The following is a 21,848-nucleotide window of genomic DNA, read 5'->3' as shown; positions in this document are numbered from 1 at the left end:
GTAAATTCCGGACTATAAGACGAACCGGTCTATAAGCCGCACCTTCAAAGGTGACTATTTTTTTCTTCTATAAGCCGCACCGGACTATAAGCCGCGGGTGTTTTGATGTTTAATTACCATATGTAAGGCTTCGTGCACAGAGGGGATTGTCGGGAAATAGATGGCTGTTTGGGGAAGCTCCCATTTATTAACATTTCAACAAAACAAAAGTCAGGTCACTAATCCCCAGACAAAATCACACATTGTGGTATTTTTTGTTTTTTTTACAGTGCACACAGTGTCCGCGGTGTGGTGAAAAGAGGGCAAGAGAGGAAATTAAAACAGAAGTGGATTTATAGTTAGAAAGAGTGCTAAAGAAGAGAGAATTCCGTTTTTTATTTTTTTATTTTAGTTACTCACAGTACTATTGACCAGTCCAACTCAAAAGATATTCGGCAGTTTCACTTTGAGCTCTTGTTCCGCCGCTGTCCATCAATGGTTATGACGAGTCTCGCTGGGTACAGTACGCCAAAGCGATATCCATTGACTCGATGATGCTGTTGTATGTTGCGCGTTTCTGTTGCACCAACGCGGACGGTGAGGGGCTTCTTCCCCGCAGCCTGGAGGATGAGTTGACGGTCGGGCCAGCGGAGTAGGCAGATGAAGATGGCCCTCGGTGGCAGGCCGGGGTCTGGACGTGGCCGAGGCGCCCGGTGTGCGGGAGAAAGGAGGAGGAGGAGAAACCGCCACCTCCACAGCCAGCCACCTCACACACCCCAACTGTTTAATAGTGCCCGGCTCGCATGCCTCTCGGTCGGCTGGCCGGACAATATGCACCCCGCTGCAGCAGGCAGCAGCAGCTTCGGGAGGTTTTCTCACTGTGTTCGGGACTTCGGCTCTAACTCGGCCAGATGGCTGGACACGAGTGAAACTCTTCACGGTTGCATTATTTTCTTTAGTGAGTGAGTGGATGGACTTCTGCACGTTTTCAAACTTGTTTTCAAGCTGCTCAAAACCTCTGAGCGATGTCGGACTTAATCGATAGTGTTTCACGGAGTAAAAGTTTAGCCCAAGCGGTGTATCTCCAGCCTCCAGCAGGTGAGTCATTTCCTCATTCATGGCGTGATTGCTTCGTCTTTTTCTTTCTGCTTACCTGTGTTGTGTTATGTTATGTTATGTTATGTTGTTAAAAGAGGGCAAGAGAGGAAATTAAAACAGAAGTGGATTTATAGTTAGAAAGAGTGCTAAAAAAGAGAGATTTTTTTTTTTTTGGGGAAAAAATCCATAGATAAGACGCACCGTTATATAAGCCGCAGGGGGCAAAAAAGGCCAAAAAACGGGAAAAAAGCCGCGGCTTATAGTCCGGAATTTACGGTATATATATATATATAATAATCATTTAACACCATCAGTACAATAGCTACAAAATGTAATACCTCTCAAATGGCAATTAAGACTTTTTAATACTTTTTAATGGTCTTAATTTTCCCTAAATTGATTGATCAGCTTTTAATACTTTTCAAGACCCCGCGGATACCGTGAGAAAGGAACTTTTTTGATGATGAGCCCACCCAGGCACTGAGGACATGGGGATGGGGACACACCCTCAGCGCCCGCAGCGTCCCAGGCGGGAATCGAACCCAGGACCTTCTTGCTGTGAGGCGACAGCTCTACCACTGTGCCCCACACACCTTTGGGTGAAAAAAAGCCTCCATGAATCTTTCCATTCAAAGGACTGAAACATCTGCTGTTGTTCTTTATTCACTTCTAACGATTCTTTATTTATATATATTTTGTATAGCACTCATGTCTGAATAAAAGAGAATTTTCAGTTAAAATGTGGTCTGGTTCATGGAAGCTTCCTTGCCCAAGAAGGTTACTTTACTCCTGATCCCCAGCGTGCGGAGTGTGCAGTCAGAAGGAAGAGACTTTTCAGACACAGACTGGAGTGTAACAGTGAGCGTGCAGTCAGTCTCATATAGTGAGTGATAAGACTTAATGCTCTCATGAATGCACTTCCATCTTCACGGACATTTCAGTCCTCATGTCACAGAACACAGTACCGTAGCTGTTTTTCAGTAACCCACCTGTTTCCTAGAGGCCCTCTGCGTCTTTTTCTCCTTCTCCTCCTGCTCTGCCGTAGCCTTCTCCTCCTTGTCGTCCTGCAGCCCAGAGGTGGAGGGTTGCTCGTCGTCCGGCGCAGTCTGCCCCTCCTCGCCCGCCCCGTCTTCCTCCACATCCGCCTTGACTTCGAACTTGCCCTTCCATTTGAGCGACAACGGGGAAGAGGCCGAGGACGAGGTCCCGGGCTCCACCTTGGTGAGGGCTTGCCTCCTCTTGGCGCTGTGCTGCTTCAGCACGGTGCACAGCTCCTGGATGTAGACGAAGGCTTTGGCGTGGTTGGCCTGTGCCTGGGCGCGCGTCAAGCAGCGGCCCAAGCTGTTCCTGAACTCCACCGAGCACAGGAAGTCGGGGCAGGCCTTGCTGTGCTTGGTCTGGAGGAATTTCAAGACCTCGGGGCAGTCCTGGGTGACAGCCGAGCAGTACTCCACAAACTGGTGAGGAGGAGGAGAAGAAGAAGACACGGAAAGAGGGAGGGAGGGAGGAAGAGGGGAGAAAGAGCAAGGATGGGAGAATCAGGGAGAACAGATCGTTAGAACATAATGATAGATACAGTAAACAGATCGTTAGAACATAATGATAGATACAGTAAACAGAGAAATGATTAGTGTCTAATGTAACAGTCATTTTAGCAGGTAAACAATCATCATTTGGAAGTCCTATTTATCTAGTAAAATCGTGACATAGGCAGCCTGGTGATTACTGGATCTTACTAGCCACTGCGGCTACTACAGAGAAAAATAAATGTGTTTTGTGGCCTGTGTGCCAGCTGACCTCAGCTAGCCACTGTGGCTACTACAGAGAAAACAATGTGGCCTGTGTGTGTGTGTGTGTGTGTGTGTGTCAGCTCACCTCGGAGAACAGCTTCTGGTTCTCTGCCTGGAGCACATGGCGGTCCTTCTTGGCCGAGGCAAAGGGCGAGCGGGTGATGTGGGTGGGGGCAGGCTGCTGGCGTTTGGCCGGGGGGCGAGAGGAAGACGCGGCGTTGGAGCAGGAGGGCTGCGGACTCTCCTCTTCGTCGTCATCAAGGACTATGATGCTCTCCGCCATCGAGGCGGGGGCAACTGCCATCCAAAGCGCCGGCGCGTTCTGCTTTCCAAAAGTGGAGGAGGAGAGAGAAAAATGTCCGTCAGAGACACAGACGGCCAAACCTGGCGAGGCACCTGGATTCACGAGATCACAAAACGCACGAGAAATCCATCTTGTCGAGCTCCAAGCTATTGGTTTAACTTAGCTATGGGCGGGATTTAGGTGCAACGACAGCGAGAAGCGAGCCTCTGATAGACGGTGATAGACAGATCATCTGCCGGGTACTTTTTGAAAGCACTTGTCTAAAAAACAGTTTCCAATGATGAGCTCCCAGACGGTTCTGTGTAACAAACCATGTGGCAGCGTCAGGTTAACAGACTGCAACAGGATTTCACAATAGCACTGGATGGATAGCTGAACCCCTTAAAGACCATGGTGCCGGTTGGAGACCCCATTGCATTAATATGTGGGACTAGTATGTAGAGATGCACCGATTGCCATTTTCTTGGCCGATTCCGATTTCCGATTTTTGAATAGTCTGACTTGCCGATACCGATTTTGGCCGATTCCGATTTTCTTTCTAAGAACAATAATTGACGGGTTATTTTTTCATTATTTTTTTTTACTTTGGTTTAATTTCTAATCATTTGCATGAGGTAGGACGATCTCACTCAAAAACATCTTAAAATAAAAGTGTTCCAGGTTACTGGACAGAGCTTTTCTTTTTTGTGTAAATACAATGAATATAAAACAACCAGTATATCCCACAGCTATCATGCATTTACTTTTCCAAAAGAAAAAAGGTGCAACAGAACAGGAAAGTAGCCAGTGGCTAAATCTGTTACAAAGCATCTCTTCCCCTATGGTGTTTAATGTTTTTTTTGTATATGTCCCTGCCAAATAAACGAATAGAATAAAATAAATAAACGTCAAAATGTTATCCATGGACAAGGAGTTTATAGCCTATAGGTCTGGAGCCCAGACCTTCGAAGCCATGCCCACTCTACAGTTGTGGATTTGGCTGTTCTTGAGTAGATGAGGAAATGAGTTTGAGTTGAGTTTACACACAGAGTCCGTTTCTTTTAATCCACCATCCGAAAAAAATATATCATCACGCACAGTAAACCTTGCACACTGGTCCGATGCGTTTTATTATGTTAGTTGTTCTATTCGCAATACGAAGCAAATAGTCCTCCTCTCCTGTATCCACGTTACAACGTGACTGACAGATAGCAGCAGCAGCTGATCTGCAGCAGGCAGCGGTGATATGGACTGGTCGGGGAATGTAACCAGGACACAGGGCTCGATTATAGCCTACCTTCACTTCGCCAAGCCGGCTGTATTGCGCTGTGGCCGGGGAGAGAGAGGGGCCAGTGAGGTGAAGCGAGCCGCTCAGACTGGAGTGGACTCCAGCCGAGCGAGACTCTGCAATGTACCCTGCATGTGTGACAAACTGTACAATTTCCACAATGAGGACGACATGCTGGCGCGTGTGTTTCCTTTTGGCTGCTTGGGGTGCGCGCACGTCACGTGAATGCATACATCGTGCATCGCAGGTAATTGACCAAACAAAAAAAGGGGAAAGCCGACCGGCGCACAGAATCGGCTATGTGGACTGACTGGAGCCGGTCAGCGGTCGAGGCCGATCACGTGAAAATCGGCCATTTCCGGTCACGCGCAGATCGATCGGTGCATCCCTACTAGTATGTAGTCCCAGAGGTTTTTGGGGGTATTTATTTTCATAGGAATCTTGAGTCCAAAATGTAAATTCATTACAAAAAATTGTCTGCACAACGCTCTTTACGGTCATTTTGAGATTAAAGGGCGCACAAGGCTCAAACTCAGGACCTTTTTTATCAATCCAAGCAATTTAAGTCTGATAATTTTTTCTTAAATACAAGCACTTTCAAGTACTTTCCATGGCAACCGTGACCTTTATGCATGAACTACAAAAAATAATTAAGTGCTCCCAGGTCCAGGATTTTGTAAATGCCCCCATGTTTTTGACAGTGGGGGCAAAAGTTATCCCCAAAATATATATCTATTTTAAATTTCCTACACTGTTTCGATCATTTATGTACCGTACTTCTTATCTCGCTGATGTATGTTCAAGTGCTAATTTTTCTGATACGTTTGTTTTTAAGGAGTTATTTGATGATATAAAAAGGGGTGATTGACAGCTGTAACAGCCACTCTCAAACATTCGTCAGACGGCGTCATGGCTGAGAGCGCTCAGCCCGACTCTAGTTGCCAATAAAGTCACACAAGCAACACGGCAGCTCGCTGAAACAAAATATTTTGGCCTCGTTTTTTTGCATACCGGTAGGAAGCGGGGACGCATTGTCCATATTTATATACGGTCAATGGTTCCTACACATTTTTAATTAATGACATACATTTCCAGACCTTGGATTTGTTTTGAAGATTTTGTGTGGTGTTCATGATTTACGCAGATACTTGCCCCTGCTAACTAGGTCATATCACTGTATAGTTGAAGATTGTTCTTCAGAGCAACAAAGATCAGAATTGGCAGGTTCCTAGAAGACTTCCTACACGGTTTCAATTGTATGTTCTTGACTGGATTTGATTTGGGTGGGTATTTGATATATAATGCAAAGCATGCTGACAGCGGCTGGGTAATAATAAGAGAGCATCCCTCTATTCTGAACAAAAAACTGTGGACTCAAAGTGCGTCTACAATAACATAAAAGCTATCAACATGTGTGTATCTTTCCCCTTTCAAATTTCACAAACTATTCAAGAGCAGGAAATGATCAAATTATACTTTACCAGGCCTGCGTAGGAAGTAGGAACCTTGCACTGTGGTAGTGGATTTGCTCAGCTCAGTCTAGTCATCAGGCTCCGAGTCCCGACTGCAATGCACTTTCCTTTGCTGGGAATGCAAAGGAGAGAAAAGGATTTAACAACAAATTAATTTATTTTATTTGTTTAACACAAGGACTAGTGTAAAATATTACGTGACTTTTGTTTTTGAGCCATGACTACATTTACATGCACACAATATTCCACTATTATTTGGAAAATGACAATATTCTGAATTTGATAAGGGTCATGTAAACAGCATATTCCAGTTGCATTTTTCGAATTTGGCCTTTTTCCGAATTTTGCATTTTCTGATTAAGACATGTGGGTTATTCCAGTATTATTCGGGTTTTAGGAGGATTCATTGATCATGTATACAGCGCATTTGGAATTTGCAATATAATCATATAATCCATCATCTCTGGCATGCAAAAAGAAAATTCCTTCTGATCGGGAGGAGATGAGAAAGACGGAAGTCTTCAAAAATAAAAATGTTGTTTTTCCATTGGAGTGAATAGAGATGACAACTCTTAAAGTGACTCTGGCCTAACAACGTAGCCTACTTTTAATATGAAAAACTTAGATATCAGGTTTTTGGATATGCGCAAATATCGCAATGCCAAACTTTTCAGCAGCGAGCTCCTGAAATGGACCAGATGATGCTGGTAAGAATACAGTCAGGGCTCCTCTGTTTGTTCTCAATAGAAAAAACTGAGCTGATTCTACCTGCTTCTACCTCTCTCCCCCCTCCCTGATTTATATGATTTGATACCTGATTTAGTCGGAATATTGTATTTTTCCAAATGTGGGCAAAAACCGGAATATTAGTGTGCATGTAAACATAGTCAGTGATTCATCCATCCCACTTTTATTTGATTTCTGATTCAGTGGATGAGTTGCAAAGTGATTTCTTTTTCTCACTTATTCAAAGGATGAAATTATTATATAGAGCTATAATATAGCTATAGTACTACACACTAACTCAAAGCCAGTCTAATACATATTATGTATGTTGTTATTTATGTATGTAGTTATGTATGTAGTTATTTACACTAACTCAAAGCCAGTCCAATACATATTATGTATTAGACTGGCTTTGAGTTAGTGTGTAGTCTTGTTGCTTTTGCTCCTACTATAGTGGGGCTCAAAAAATGCACTTTCAATGTAAAATTGGCTTCCGGAAAGAAGCGCCAAAATTTGCACAAATACTCCTTGTGGATTGTTATTTTGAAGATTTTTCCAAGATGGCCACCATTTCCAGCCCCAAAAACACTATTTTGGGGCAACTTTGTGTAGAATTGTCCAATACGAATAGAATGATCTTGTTATCAAACGATACATTTATGACCACAGAGAAGCCAGATTTGTTCCATGTAAATTTCAAAATGGCTGCGATTTCAAAGATGGCTGCCATTTCAGCTATTTTTACCATAGGATTTCACTGTCCAGGGCGATTTTGATGATTCTGGTGTCAAATGACAGGTTTTTAACTATGGAAATTTCAAAATTATACATCAGAAATCATTTGTATATCTCCCTTTGCCATTTACTCTGCATTATATTTTGAAAGTAATGTGGAAATATACATAAACAACAGTATTTGAAATGGCAGCCATCTTTAAAATAGCAGCCATTTTGAAATTTTCATGGAATAAATCTGGCTTCTCTGTGGTCATAAATGTATGGTTTGATAACAAGATCATTCATATTGGTCAATTCTACCCAAAGTTGCCCCCAAAATAGTGTTTTCAGGCTGGAAATGGCGGCCATCTTGGGGGGGGGGGGGATCTAAATTTCTGCGTGGCTAATGACTTATCAAAATAACAGTCCACAAGGAGTATTTGTGCCAATTTTGGCGTTTCTTTCCGGAAGCGACCTAAAGGTGCTGTTTTGAGCCCCACTACTAGTGGTTGTGTGTATGGAATGAGTCATATTCTGAGTATGAATGATACAGATGTGTATATGTCTACATTTGTATTTGTAAATAACGTGTATGTGTGTAGCTACTGTTACAATACAGTGGCTAATGTGGCTCTATAAACAAATAAACAAACACTCCAACGAAACAGGAAGCTGGGATGATAGCAGCGGTCATTGGGATGATAGCAGCGGTTCAAGTCGCCCAGCATTTATCCATGTTTAATTAGCGTCACAACTGTAACCTAACGTTATTTTGGCCACATGAGATGAGCATTAAAGCATTAAACAGCAATAAAGCGCGAGTTCAAACAACATATTAGTCGAGACAAGACCACAGCTAGCTACCTGCTAACGGTGTATAGTAGGGTGGGGAGCAGACATAGTGTTAGATATAGCTAACACACGCACACATACGAACCTGTTATTTTGAACCGTTTGACTTGGGAGACAAAAGATGATCATCAGCCAGACTGTCTAATCGACGTTCAAATTCAGCGTTAACGTTAGCTAGCCTAGCACTAGCTAACCTTAGTTAGCAGTGTGACTTTGCCAATCAAATAACGCGCTGACAAAATAACGAACCCGAAATAAAACCGAGATACTGACGTATTGTGTTGTTGGACTCGATTATATGCATGGATCGGAGATTATTTTGTTCATTTCGTCTGTAAAGTAACGGACTTTCTGGCTACCAAAACAATACACGTCAACTTAACTACGCGGTCGACCCAGCAAATTCACGCGCTCAGGTTTTACCAGCGTCAAAGCCTCTGATTGGTTGACAACAGGACGTTGTCCAATAATGCCTTTGGCCATTGGTTAGTGGTTAGGGAAGCAGTGAGGAAACCGCGCTCAAAGACCGTACATTGATAAGAAATGACATACATTGGTCTCTCCATTGCAACGTCAGCGCGCAGCAGCAGAGCTACGCCTCCGCCATTCTGGCCCCTCTCAATGAGTGAAACCTGTCTGTCAGTGTCTATGGTTAAAAAAACGAAGTAAAACGTGCCGCCTCCCGTACATACAATCAACGGTACAAAAGTAGGCTACCTCTGCCAGACTAGTGAAATATTGCATACTATTTGACTATTTAGCCTACTTACTTATTCAATCACAGCAGAAACATGTCAAACATATTTTAAACATTCTGGATTTCATTTAATTTGTAACAAATAGGCTACAGCACTTTGAAATCATGGGTTCAGATCAATGACTGTAGGTTCAGATTTACAAATTCAAGATTTATTTTTAAAGAAAACATAGGCTACATTGATGAAAGTTCAGCTCACATACATTTGCTATAGGCTACTTTTTTTTTTACTACAACATAGTAAAATATCCAGAGTAGACCAAATGAAAAAAATGTCAATGTAGAATTTGCAACCATGTAAATCTACTCATAACAAACATTCAAGTCAATATAAATGAATGTCAAAACGTAGCTGATAGAATAGGCCTGGAGAGACTGAACCCTGATGGAAAAGTTTAGTGATCCTTTAGAAGTAATCCTTTAATCCAGGGGGTTTCAAAGTCTGAGACTGTGGGCCTCCCCTCAGACACTGACACTTGGACAAAACTCATGAATATGTCATTTGATCCCATTGCCACTCAACAATTGAGCCAAGATAGTCTGATATTCCTGTTTGATACTTCAGAGACACGTACCAAATACCTATTGTTTCTGACTGGGAAAGTGGGAAAACAGTAAGCCCCCCCAAACTACTGTATCTCTGAACTATCTCTTTAACCAAATCACAGATATTTAGGCTATTATATGGGACCTCCTTTTGATAACTTATGTAATAACTAATTTAATATTTTTTCACTGCCATTCACTGCCATCTAACTGTTTGTTAGAGCATGTATTCAGTAGCCTATTCTGTAGTTACTACAGAATACTGAAAACTGAAACTAAAAGTAATCCTCTCAACACTTTTCACTGCTGACATCACAATCACTCACCCACTAACACACATGCTGCCTGCCTGGCATGGCATATACTAGGTTTCACCTAGTTGATACACATACAAGATGCAGCTGACTGCCGGTCTAAATCTGGCTCTGTCTGAAGCTGACTGACTGACTGACTCACAACCCTGAGGGCAAATGACATCATCAGTGGCCGGCAGCCAGCTGCCTGCCTGGCAGAGATGGGCGAAAATACATCATAAAGTATTTTGATACAAATTACAAATACTTGCTCAAAAAATGTATCACAATACAAATACAAAATACTGGTCTGAAAAATGTATTTGAGATACAAATACGTATTTTGTATTTTGAAAATACATAAAAATACATTTTATAAAAACTGATAAAGAGCTGCAACAATTAGTCAATCCATCAATTCATTGCCAAATATTACATTAATTGCCTATTTTGATCATCTATTCATCATTTTGAGCCATTTCTGTAAGGAAAATGTCCTAATTCTCTGATTCCAGGTTCTCAAATGTGAAATGCTCTGGTTTCCTAGATGGTAAATCGTCTCTTTAGCCCTCTGTGACAGTATTCTCCTTTGTGTACCCTCTAACACACTACAGTTCTTTCAGTTTTAGCTGTTTTTCAGCACAGCTAATTTCTCCCTCACTTGCAGCTGTTAATCACCTTCTGTGAGGGCTTTTGACTTACAGGCAGCATTTCTACATGTTAACCTCAAGTTTGGGAATTTTGACCATGTTAGCCCTAGATATCTGACATCATAACAGTATCCCTGGAGATGATGTGCCATGGCTGCAGTTATGGAAATCGCCGGCTCCATGGCCTCCCAAAATCATGACTGACTGACAGACAGACACCACCCACCCACCTCGGCGCCATCGTGCAACTGTGCGCTCATACTACATCAGTTGCTCGAGTGACATCACTGATGACATCACAACTGCCTGAGTGACATCACAGTTGGGCAATCAGTTGCTCGAGTGACATCACTGATGACATCACAACTGCCTGAGTGACATCACAGTTGGGCAATCAGTGGCTCGAGTGACATCACTGATGACATCACAACTGCCTGAGTGACATCACAGTTGGGCAATCAGTTGCTCGAGTGACATCACTGATGACATCACACTTGATCGAGTGACATCACTGATGACATCACAATTGCTCAAGTGACATCACTGATGACATCACTGATGACATCACAATCGTGACGCACACTGCCACCACACACACTGCCACCCACTTTGCCAATTTTAATTAAGAAGATAATTAGTTGTGTCTTTCTAATATGATACACTGGTTTGAATATGCAGTAAACCGTTTCATTTGCAGATAGGCCAGTGCATGCAATATCTAATCATCAATTTATATTAGTAATTTATCTCTGGGGGAATTTCCACCAATACAAGGCTTCATACTAGTTTAGATGAAGAAGTGATGTGAAGTCTGACTCAAGACCCACCCTACTCTGCCTCTGATTTGAGGTTGAGTTTGTTCTGAGGGTAAGCCAATCAGAGGTAGAGTAGAAGTGACATGTCAAATTTTGTTTCTCCACAGTTTAAACCTGTGTCAATGGTAAGAATGTGTCAATTTGAGAATAAAATGACATAAAATTAGAGAAAAAAGTATGTATTTAAAATACACAAAATACAAGGTCTGAAAGTATTTTGATACAAATTACATCTTATTTTTCTCGGTCCAACCAAATACAAATGACAAAATACACAAATGTATTTGAAATACGTATTTTAAATACATGTATTTCAAATACTGCCCATCTCTGCTGCCTGGCAATATGTTTGTCAGGCAGCCAGATGATGTCATCAGTAACATCATCAGTAGCTATGATGCCTGGCGTATAGAGAGGCAAAGTGGAACGTAAGTTCCTGCTTCAGCCAGATTTTCTTCCGGAATTTATTTTCCCATAGACATTTCGTAAAATGCTTATAAAAAATAGTTTTACTTGTTTTTTTTTTTACGTTTTGGTGAAATGTTATGCAATCTCTCTTGTTTCTAAATATTTCTGTACCGTTTAGTTTGAACAAGTAAAACTATTTTTATAAGCATTTTAGGAAATGTCTATGGAAAAAAAATGGGCGATGAAAATCTCTGGTACAGTGCTGAAGCAGGAAGTGACATTCCACTTTGGCTCTCTATAGCAAATACACACTTGTTTTAGTAGTTTAGGAATAGCAATTGAGTATGCAGTGTAGATACACCTTGAGATGCTTTCCATATTAGCCAAAAAGATTTGACCCAACTGTCTCTCAATAACCACGAGTAGTTAAGTCTAGTTCAGTTTGACATTCATCTATTACCTTCCACACATTCATATTTTCACTTTGAGTTCCTTCCCTACTAACCTGTTCAGCTCCTTCACAACAGGTGTCAGGTGCTTTAAACAATGTGGCATACCAGTGTGTTTCAAAACAGCATTTTCAAGCAGGACAGCAGGGGCAAGAAATATTTTGAAAAGAAAACTTTAATAGTGCAAAATGTAAATCCAGTGATGAATTCTAATAGAGATGGTTTGCATTTGACCCGAGTGGAGATGTGCGCTCTCTTCGTACCATTTCCTTCAAATTCTTGTCACATATTCAATGTGGCATTAGCCCAACCATTAAGAAAGGCCCATAAGCATTACACTTTTCCCGCCACCGGGTAATGACTGGAGATAGAAAATTATTTCTCACACAACACACAAATAAAATCAATTAACAAACCACACAGGCCTACCCCTCACCCCCCCCCCCCCCCCCGCACACGCAAGAAACCCATGATATACATACATTTAATTCTCTCAAATTGCCTATTTACAGCTCAAGTTCAGTTCATCTTTCCCAGCAAGGACAATAACATTCAAGCCGAAAAATAGAATTACTGTGAGTTTGGATAGTCTACACTTTACTGTCAAATGTCATTAGAATAAGATGTTAATTATCTTTTAAGGTGGATATTTCTCTCTCGCACACGCACGCACACACACACACACACACACACCCACACACACACTAGTCTTCCCAACTCTTACCAACAGTTAAGAGTTATTTGGCTTGTAGGCATCATCAGGGTGAATCCCATTTTTTATGGTAATATATTCAGAGTTACAGAATACATTTCAAAATTCCACACCTTTTTAGACATTTTTTGGCCAGTGTTCATTATGATATATGCTGACAGTAGCAACATTTCCTCAGACCTTTCTGAACACTTCACAATTTTTCATTTGACAAACTTGTGTTAGAAGACTCTTCCTGGTACTCTACAACAGTATTGCTGGTTGTGTCTATTGCTAAGTATCAAACAGGACAGTGAAATTCAGAAAGAAAACGTCACTTCAAAGGCAAAAAAATAAATAAACAAATTCAGCACTATGTTAAAATTAAATTAAAAAAATAAAAGATCACTGTCTAGATCAGTGGTTCTCAAATTTTTTCACATGAAGTGAAAAAAACTAAACTGACAAAAATGAGACCACGGACCCCCATTTGATAGGATTTTGTCCCACGGTCCCCGATAATAAGATTGATGCTTTTAGATGTTTTGTTACAGAAAGTGTATAAAACCCATGACCAAAATAGTCATTGTGTTACTTATGAATGGAATTATAGCTAAAATACATTACCCCCTTTTGGCTGGGGACCCCCTGGAACCCCCTCAATGACCCCTGGGGGTCCCGGACCCCCATTTGAGAACCACTGGTCTAGATATAGAGGCACTCAGTCACTACTAAAATCTCATTTTAGCGCAAGAGCTTCCATAAATAATAAAAGCAGACATGACAAAGGAAAGGTTTGAGGGTTCAGTAGCTGCTCTCAGAGTAATCGTCTTCCTTCATCTTCACTTCTCCTTCTGTAAGTGGAAAAAGAGTTCCGTTATTTTTCAGAAGAGAAACGAGAGAGACCAACAGGCAACTTCTAGGTTCTAAAACTGAATGTGAAAAAAGTGACCAGCTGAAGATTTCAGTAAAAACATTCACAACTCCAAAACTAGAAGTCTAAAGAGCTGGGGCCGTATTCACAAAACATAATCTTACCACTAGGAGGACTCTTAAATAGCACTAAAAGTTCCTAGCTAAGAGTTTCCTCTTAAAACCTGTTCACAAAGCTTCTGAGACCAACTTTCACTAGGGAACGGGTGAACTCCTAACTTCCTACAGACAGAATTAGCTGTGTCTGTGGGTGGGAAGCCGGTGGGGTATGAGTCCTAATCGCTGCACCAGCGCCTCCTCTGGTCGGTCGGAGCGCCTGTTCATGGGGGAGGGGAACTGGGAGGAATAGCGTGATCCTCCCACCACGTGCTACGTCCTGCCGGTGAAACTCCTCGTTCTCAGGTGAAAAGAAGCGGCTGGCACATCATGTGTCGGAGGAAGCATGTGCTAGTCTACAACTCTCCCCAGATCGACGGAGGGGGTGGAGCGACGACCGGGACAGCCCAGCAGGGCAAATTGGAAAGTACAATTGTAGAAATGGGAGAAGAATCTGAAAAAAGAAAAAGTGTTGTGTACCTATTCTCAACGTCAATCTGCCCCAGACAAATAGAGCTTAACGGTCACGTGACTTTTTTGTGACGCCATTGCCCCGGAAGTGAGTTCCCCATTCATTTTCTCCATAGACATTTAGAAAAATCCTTATATAAGGAGTTTTAAGGCTGGAACCAAGCCAACCCGTGACCTGCTGAATCCTTATATAACGAGTTTGAAGGCTGGAACCAAGCCAACCCGTGACCTGCTGAATCATGAGTGACCATAAAACATTGTTTGGGCAACAAAAATAACAATGGGGGGAATACGATCCTCCCCTTCCCCCCTGTTGTTATTTTCACTTGCCACATGAAGGTTGGTTGACCGAAACGTCGCATTTTGTTTAATAAAAGTCTTGCAAAAGTGACAATGTTTTATTCCAGAAAGTGTATGAAGCACGAGCAAAATAGTCATACATTTTGTCATTGTGTTACATGGACGTCATTATAGCATTAACGAGGGCCCCGGCACCGGATCACCTAATTGGATTGGAAGTTGGAAGCCCTCATTAATGTTTGTAGAAGTAAAATTACCTTCTCTTGTTTGTCAGCCTCATCTGAGCCTGGTTACAATGAAAGACAAAAAGTTAGACGCATGCACTAAAGGCAATTATCTGATTATATTGTATATTATGCCATGTTCACAGCCCACAGTTTAATCCCATATCATTATACAGTATTATTATGATTCTGATTATTATTAAATGCTGAGATAGGATTCAGCTGTCATGATGCAAGCATGAAAATGATGAAGCAGGTGGAGAAAATGATATATGAATGAATGAATGAATGAATATTATTGTCATTATGCGGTTGTTTTTTGGTTGTCGCGTTTGACTGGGTCATTTTCTACCTGAGCTGGTGACGGTCCAGGAGACGAGCTTGATAAGACCGTACAGCACCAGCGCCACACCAACCATCGCCATGGAGTCTTCGATGGAGGGAGCGCCGAACCCTGAGAGGTGTGCAAGAAAAACACGAACCAGAGAATGTATTTATTTATTTATATTGATTAATTTATTATTTGATTTGAATTAATTTGCCAACACTTGCATCTTTGTTGTGAAGTGTGATGAAACATTTGCAGTACAGAATCATAGCAGAAAACAAATGGCTCTTAATCTAGTTCCGGGCAGTAAGTGAATGTGTCTATGTGTAGATACATTTGAAATAAAAACTTGCTGTCCACTGGCATGTCAAGACTCTCCCACACATTTGTTAAAGCTCATCGATGCCCCTTTAAACCAGCACTTACCGATGACGTTGAGGGTGACGCTGGCCCGGCGCGTGCCTCCAGGATGGACAGCCACACAGGTGACCTCCCCTCCACTGCCCAGGTCCAGCTTGGCCGTGTCCAGCTCCAGCTTGGTGGTCTGGCTGAAGGTGCCGTCCCAGGCCTGCTTGTGGCCCGTCACACTGCCTGATCCCAGGGTCCGGGACTTACCGTCGGCCCCCGTGAACTCCCAGCTCAGCTCCAGGGAGAGGGGGGCGAAGCCAGACGCCTCGCACTGGACCTTCACCGCCTGGCCGGGGACGGCAAGGGGCAGAGGGGAGGGGAAGACGGAGAGGGATGGAGGTTCTGGGGAGAGGGAGAGCAGAGTGGAGGAGAAGAGAAGAGAAAAGAGGAACGACAAGAAGAGAGAAGGTTAATAATGTCACAGAGACAGTTTGGTTTATTCCTTTTTTCAGATTTTTCTCCAATCGTTTCTCCAATTGTACTTGGCCAAGTCTCTGTCTCGGTCGTTGCTCCACCCCTTCTGGCGATCTGTGGAGAGCCGTAGAGTAGCACATGCTTCCTCCGATACATGTGCAGTCACCAGCTGCTTTTCACCTGATTGCGAGGAGTTTCACCGGCAGGACGTAGTGCATGGGAGGATCACGCTATTCCCCCCAGTTCCTCTCCCCCCGAACAGGCACCCCGACCGGACCGACCACAGGAGGCACTAGTGCAGCGACCAGTTCTCATCCCCCCCCCGGCTTCCCACCTGCAGACACGGCCAATAGTGTCTGTAGGAACGTCTGACCAAGCCTGCCCGGAAGTACCGTTGCTGGGAATTGAACCCGGGCCAGTAGGCCAGTGCTTTTGCCTCTGACACTACCCAGACCCCCCAATTTGGTTTATTATTCCTGAGCTAACTATGCTCTTGACAATATGACAATGCATGACCACTAACATGAGCAGGGACTGATTATTAGCAAATTGAATAGGGCTGGACCCGAATATTTGACTATTCGGATATCCGTTCATTGGGTAGGTATTCGATTTTGAATTTTGGGATTCAGATATTATTTTTATTTTCTCTTTTGTTGTGCTAAATGTCGACACTTGTAGAACTGGTGCTAGGACCCTGGGGACGTCAGTAGCAGTCAGAATGAGTGGATGTGGAAGAAAAGTTGGCAGAGGAACACCGACATGACATGAGTGGACTAGAAAGTAGGAAATGTGTGAAGATAGTAGCTTTGCCCTCAGTCAATTATGACATCATTTCTAAATAACTGTAACTGTGTTCCCAGGAGAGGCTGCCATTGTCATGTAAGCAGTGGTGTAGTCTACCTTTTTTCAGAGGGTATACAGACTCTGACTCTGACCCTCCCCCCCGGGGGGCGTGGTTTTGGCCGGAAGTGGGCGGAGATTCGACCCACTTTTTTGTTGTTGTTGTTCCTCCTCAAATTTACAGAATAGCTTCAGCTATCAGCTTCATCTTGCTTCTTCGGTCGCTATTCTCTCTCCTGAAGATTTGTTTACCGACGGGGAGAAAGCCCCACGTGATAGCCACCCGTCGATCTCTCTCTCTCTGTCTCTCTCTCTCTCTGCTCAACGCTGTAACACCATTTTATTTTGAAATTCAGTTGACTTTGCCATTTCCCACAGATATTGTCGCGTTTTTCTTTCATGGCGTGACAGAAAAAGTCTGCCTTCACGCGCCTAGTCGGCTTGAAAATAGAACTCGGGCTAAACGATCAAATCGGCGCAGCTCAGGCGAGGCGTGGGTACACGCACGGAGCACGTTGAGGCGCCCTGTGTACACAGCCTCATTGACAAAAAAGGACGCCTATTTAAAAGCGTGGGTAAAGGCAAGGCTTGGGTGCTGTGCGTGAACGTAGGGTAACACACAGTCAGCACACAGGGTGAATTTTATGAATGGAAAGTGAAAACGATACGTATCATAGCGCATTTCCCAGTGCGCATACGCAAATCTGAGTCATTTCGCAGTGTGTATACGCCGTATACCTGCGTATCACGTAGACTACACCACTGAATGTAAGGGACGCTGGCCATGACAGCCCCCCCCCCCCCATCAAGCACAAGGGTTGAGCGCAGGGCTTCCCCCTCACCTACGACCTCCAGGTCGACGGCCACCTGGGCCAGCAGGTATGGCAGGTACACCGTGCAGATGTAGGTGCCTGAGTGGAGCACTTTAGCCTCCCGCAGGATCAGCGAGGCGTTGCCTCTCTCGTGCAGGCCCTGGAAGTCCAGCTCCGCCCCTTCCTCCTGCGTCGGGGCGTAGCGGTCCGTCTTGCCGTCGTAGGCCAGAACCAGCCGCCCGTCGCCTCTGAACTGGTAGCGCCACTCCACGGCGAAGCCCGACCCGGCGAGAGGCGAGGAGGAGTCCACCCAGAAGCTGCAGTCCAGCAGCGTCGGCTCCCCGAGTCTGGCGTGCACCGAGACCGTCGTACTGGACACACTGAGGACCACTGAGGAGACACAGACAGAGAGTCAAACTATCTAACTGAAATTCATCACATGATGCTACATAATGCCTCTGGAAATTACATTTTTGACTCACAAAGGGGCTTGTCAACTAAAAATATGTATCTGCCAAGAACAAAGATGTACTGGCCAAAATAATGAAACATTTTCATAGAAATATGTCAGCCTGCTAGCTTGATATCAGACTGAGCTCAACAGTCACCTGTCTTTCCAGCCCTGGAACAAAAAATAACAAGCAGGGGGGGAAATCTAACCGTTTTTATTTTTTGTTTTTTGCTCCAACTGAAATGTTTTCTGGTCACTCACGAGTCAGTAGGTCACGGGTCGGCTTGGTTCCAACCTTAAAACTCGTTATATACGGATTTTTCTAAATGTCTATGGAGAAAATGAATGGGGAACTCTCTTCCGGGACTGGAAACGTCACGGAAAGTCCCGTGACTGTTGAGCTCTATTGTCACCTAACCATCCAGACGCTACCACTTTGTTTAGAGCAATGTAACAGACAGCCAATCAGAAGCCTGTTTGCTACAGAGCCAATGTTTTATTTATTCCAACGGTTCATGGTCAGAGAGAGAGAGAGAGAGAGAGAGTGTACGGTGGCCAGGAGGGACAAAGTTCGAGAAGTGGCAAATCGAATAATCTGCAAAAAGCTTTAAGGAATCTGTCTCTCGTTCAGTGTCAGGAACCAGTTACCGTCAGGCTCTTTGCTCGCCGTGGCAGCACGCATGATGCTGGAGAGCACCAGCTGTCCATCAAACCCGTGCAGGGCGGCCGAGAACCAATCAGCTTGCAGGTATATGGGGCTGAGGGCGGAGTCGGTGAGCGCAGCAGCCCACTGGAGGGTGGAGGGCTGAGGCAGGAAGGGGTTAAGCTCGCACTGCGGCTTCTGGACGGATCCTCTGGGCGGGTGGAGAGAGGCGTGGCAGAGGGTGGCGGCCGGGTCTGAGGGGGAGGGCAGGAAGGTGAATATGTATGATTATGTGCAGAATGTTCATGCATCATCAATGACTTTGCTTCAAGGACCCAACACGGTCTAGTCTGAGACACGGATCAAGGTTCATTACTGTTACAACACTGAGGATTTTTATAATGAGAACTAGCAGCTTTACACAAGCTCACAGACAACTATTAAAAGGGGATGTTTGAATGTGTGAACACTTTTCAACTATGTTGTTCAATTTCTATTCTTGCACAAAATATATCAATGCAAGCACTTTCAATGACAGATGTACATTTATGTTTATTTTCAAAAACATTCAAGGCCTTGATTTTTTTTCTCTCAAATTCACAAACTCACGGAGTTCAAGGACCCCTGGGAACCCTGTTGCTTACATGGAAATGAAAATGTGTTCATTTGATTGATTGATTGATTGATTGATTGATTGATTGATTATTTTTTATTTTTTTCAAGTCATTTTTAAACTAACCGGTGATATAGTAGACTCTGTCAGGGTTGATGTCAGATGAAAACGTGTTCAAGTCATTCAAACTAACCGGTGATATAGTAGACTCTGTCAGGGTTGATGTCAGTGATGTCAGAGACTAACCGGTGATATAGTAGACTTTGTCAGGGTTGATCTCAGAGGGAGGTTGCTGTCCTGCGCTGTCTGCCTGGGTCCTGATGTGGAGCAGGGACTTCTCCTGGCTCGTGCCTGAGGTCAGACCTCCTCGACCCTCCTGGACGAACCAGCACTCCAAGACCGGGCAGCTGCTGCCTATGGCAACTTTAGCACAGAGAGAGAGAGGGGGAAAGAGGAGGTATACAGTGTTGTATGCAGATCAACCGAACCCACTGAGATGTAAGAACAGATTTATAAAAATAAATAAATAACACAATATACTGATATGTACTTACAGAGTATCTGTGGTATTCAATAGTGAGTGTATACTGCTTTCTTGAATTATACTGTATGGTATTTTTAATCACCTATATTCACTACAATATTGCTATAATATTCGTATCGTGAATCAGTTTTGCTGTGATGTTTGTGTGGTATCCATCCATCTAAAATTCATAACAGATGTATGCGCCAGTTATTTCAAAATAACAACTTAAAAAGACTAGGGTGGGGAGCTTGACGAAGGTTCTACCATTTTTGATAATATATTGACATAGGAAAAAAACTGCACTAACAATTTTTAAGACCTACCAATTCAAGATTCAAGATCATTTTAATAGCCATAGTGAGTAAACATGTTACAAACAAGGAATGTCTTTGTGCAGTATGCAGCGCAGCGATCACAGCAACAGCAAAATATGGAGCAGACAGAAAGACAATCTTCAAATTATAAATTGCAAAGTCCACATGTAATAAGTAAAATGTGTAAAATGTAAAATTCTGTCCCCATTGTGATCTCAACACATAGCTGATAAGCTATGTAGCATACTGTGAGCAGGAGGAAAACTCATTTCAGAACTTAGAAAAGGATGCTGCTCTGTTGAATGTGATATTATTTTCAGCCACCAGAGGGCACTACTGCTCCATAAAATGAAGGTAGGCAGGAACAGGCGCTTGAAAACCACAAATGTGTTTCACCTTTTAGTCAACTATTTCCATTTGCCATAAACACAGCGGAGAAATGTTAAGGGGAAAAATGTATTTGAAAGGCTAAATTACAAAGTATGACTGCCGAGAGTCTTCCAGAAGCCTCGATACGTGCAGTGTCTGACTTGTCTCTCTCTTCCGCTTCAGATACCGTCACGCCAAATTCTGTTAAAAAAACACTGCAATTTAAATGTGACCTGCCTCACATCTAAAAGCACGTCATTGGTAACGTTTCGACCTTTAACGAACCGTTATGGGTCCTGTGATGAATTCGGCATGAGACACAAAGCATCACTCATTTCAATAAAATGTTAACCTTTACACAACTGGTAGCGCTACGCACTTACGCGAACCATAAAAATGCCCGTTTATCAGGTAGATTTGTCTATCAGTATCACCATACAAGAGCGCTGCACACAGGGACAGACCATTAAAACGCAGGCACATACCTTGGGCTTGGATGAAGCAGCAAAACGCGACGAGGGACAGATTGTAAACTGTAGAAAACTTGGCCATATTGTCTGTCAGCGTCTGTGCGGTCCCTCTGCAGGCAGACTACAGACTGTTATTGCATGGAACTGTTAATCTGTGGATTTCCCCCGCAACTCACAAACTCCTTTTACTTTCATTTTCACTAGTGCGTAAATTCTGAACACGACAAGCAGTAAAACTTCCTGTCAGAATTTCAAAATAAAACGCTGTGGATTAACGCTACTTATTTCCTATTTTGCAACTTTTATGTGGTGGCAACTGGGAAGTGAAAACAGTTTTTGCTTCTTTCCATACCAAAACACACACACACACACACACACACACACACACACACACACACACACACACACACACACACACACACACACACACACACACACACACACACACACACACACACACACACACACACACACACAGGCACTGCCATTTTGGCCTCTATGCAGATTGCAGAATTAGACTTGAACTTGAAAGGATGTACTCCTTTGGAATAGTCAATTGACTTTACATTGAAAACTTCTCTGCCTCCACAGGTAGAGGGCGTCCTCATACAGGGAATAATCCAAATACGTGTTCCATTAGTAGTTGTCCCTTCTTTGTGTCCTTGCTTCTTTCCCCTGTAAAAATGTATGACAATTGCTCGAGTGACACTGATGACATCACAACTGCCTGATAGGCCCCTGTAGGTCAGCAGTTGGACGAATCCATCTCTTGCAAGGGATGTCATGTCACTGGCGAGTGATGTCCCTTAACTGGAAGTA

The 21,848-nt window shown here is 43.4% G+C and overlaps 2 protein-coding genes across 3 annotated transcripts; both read right to left on the bottom strand.

The window, feature by feature from the left end:
* Window positions 1-2,066: 2,066 nt before the first annotated feature.
* Window positions 2,067-8,569, bottom strand: LOC310771894 (uncharacterized protein; the record flags this gene model as incomplete). Its single annotated transcript, XM_083664397.1, has 4 exons — window positions 8,291-8,569; window positions 5,920-6,022; window positions 2,953-3,189; window positions 2,067-2,534 (listed from the first exon to the last, which is right to left on the bottom strand). Coding segments are annotated over exons 3-4 (687 nt in total), but the record flags the coding sequence as incomplete, so codon positions are not given.
* Window positions 8,570-12,280: 3,711 nt separating this feature from the next.
* LOC310771893 (tapasin-like) lies at window positions 12,281-21,206 on the bottom strand. 2 transcript variants are annotated; one of them, XM_083664395.1, is made up of 9 exons: window positions 21,045-21,206; window positions 20,668-20,760; window positions 19,597-19,773; window positions 18,743-18,991; window positions 17,674-18,033; window positions 15,593-15,916; window positions 15,191-15,292; window positions 14,872-14,900; window positions 12,281-13,668 (listed from the first exon to the last, which is right to left on the bottom strand). In XM_083664395.1, the coding sequence occupies exons 1-9, from the start codon at window positions 21,109-21,111 to the stop codon at window positions 13,657-13,659; spliced, it is 1,413 nt and encodes a 470-aa protein (XP_083520521.1). In that variant the 5' UTR covers window positions 21,112-21,206; the 3' UTR covers window positions 12,281-13,656. The 2 variants fall into 2 exon arrangements, with proteins under 2 accessions (XP_083520521.1, XP_083520522.1); XM_083664396.1 differs by lacking the exon at window positions 20,668-20,760.
* Between the last annotated feature and the right edge of the window lie 642 nt (window positions 21,207-21,848).

This window comes from Poromitra crassiceps (genome assembly GCF_964638095.1).
Source record: "Poromitra crassiceps genome assembly, contig: HAP1_SCAFFOLD_1460, whole genome shotgun sequence".
In the NCBI taxonomy this organism is placed as follows: Eukaryota; Metazoa; Chordata; class Actinopteri; order Beryciformes; family Melamphaidae; genus Poromitra; species Poromitra crassiceps.
The sequence above is the reverse complement of the archived record's forward strand: the minus strand, read 5'-3'. Positions and strand labels throughout refer to the sequence as shown.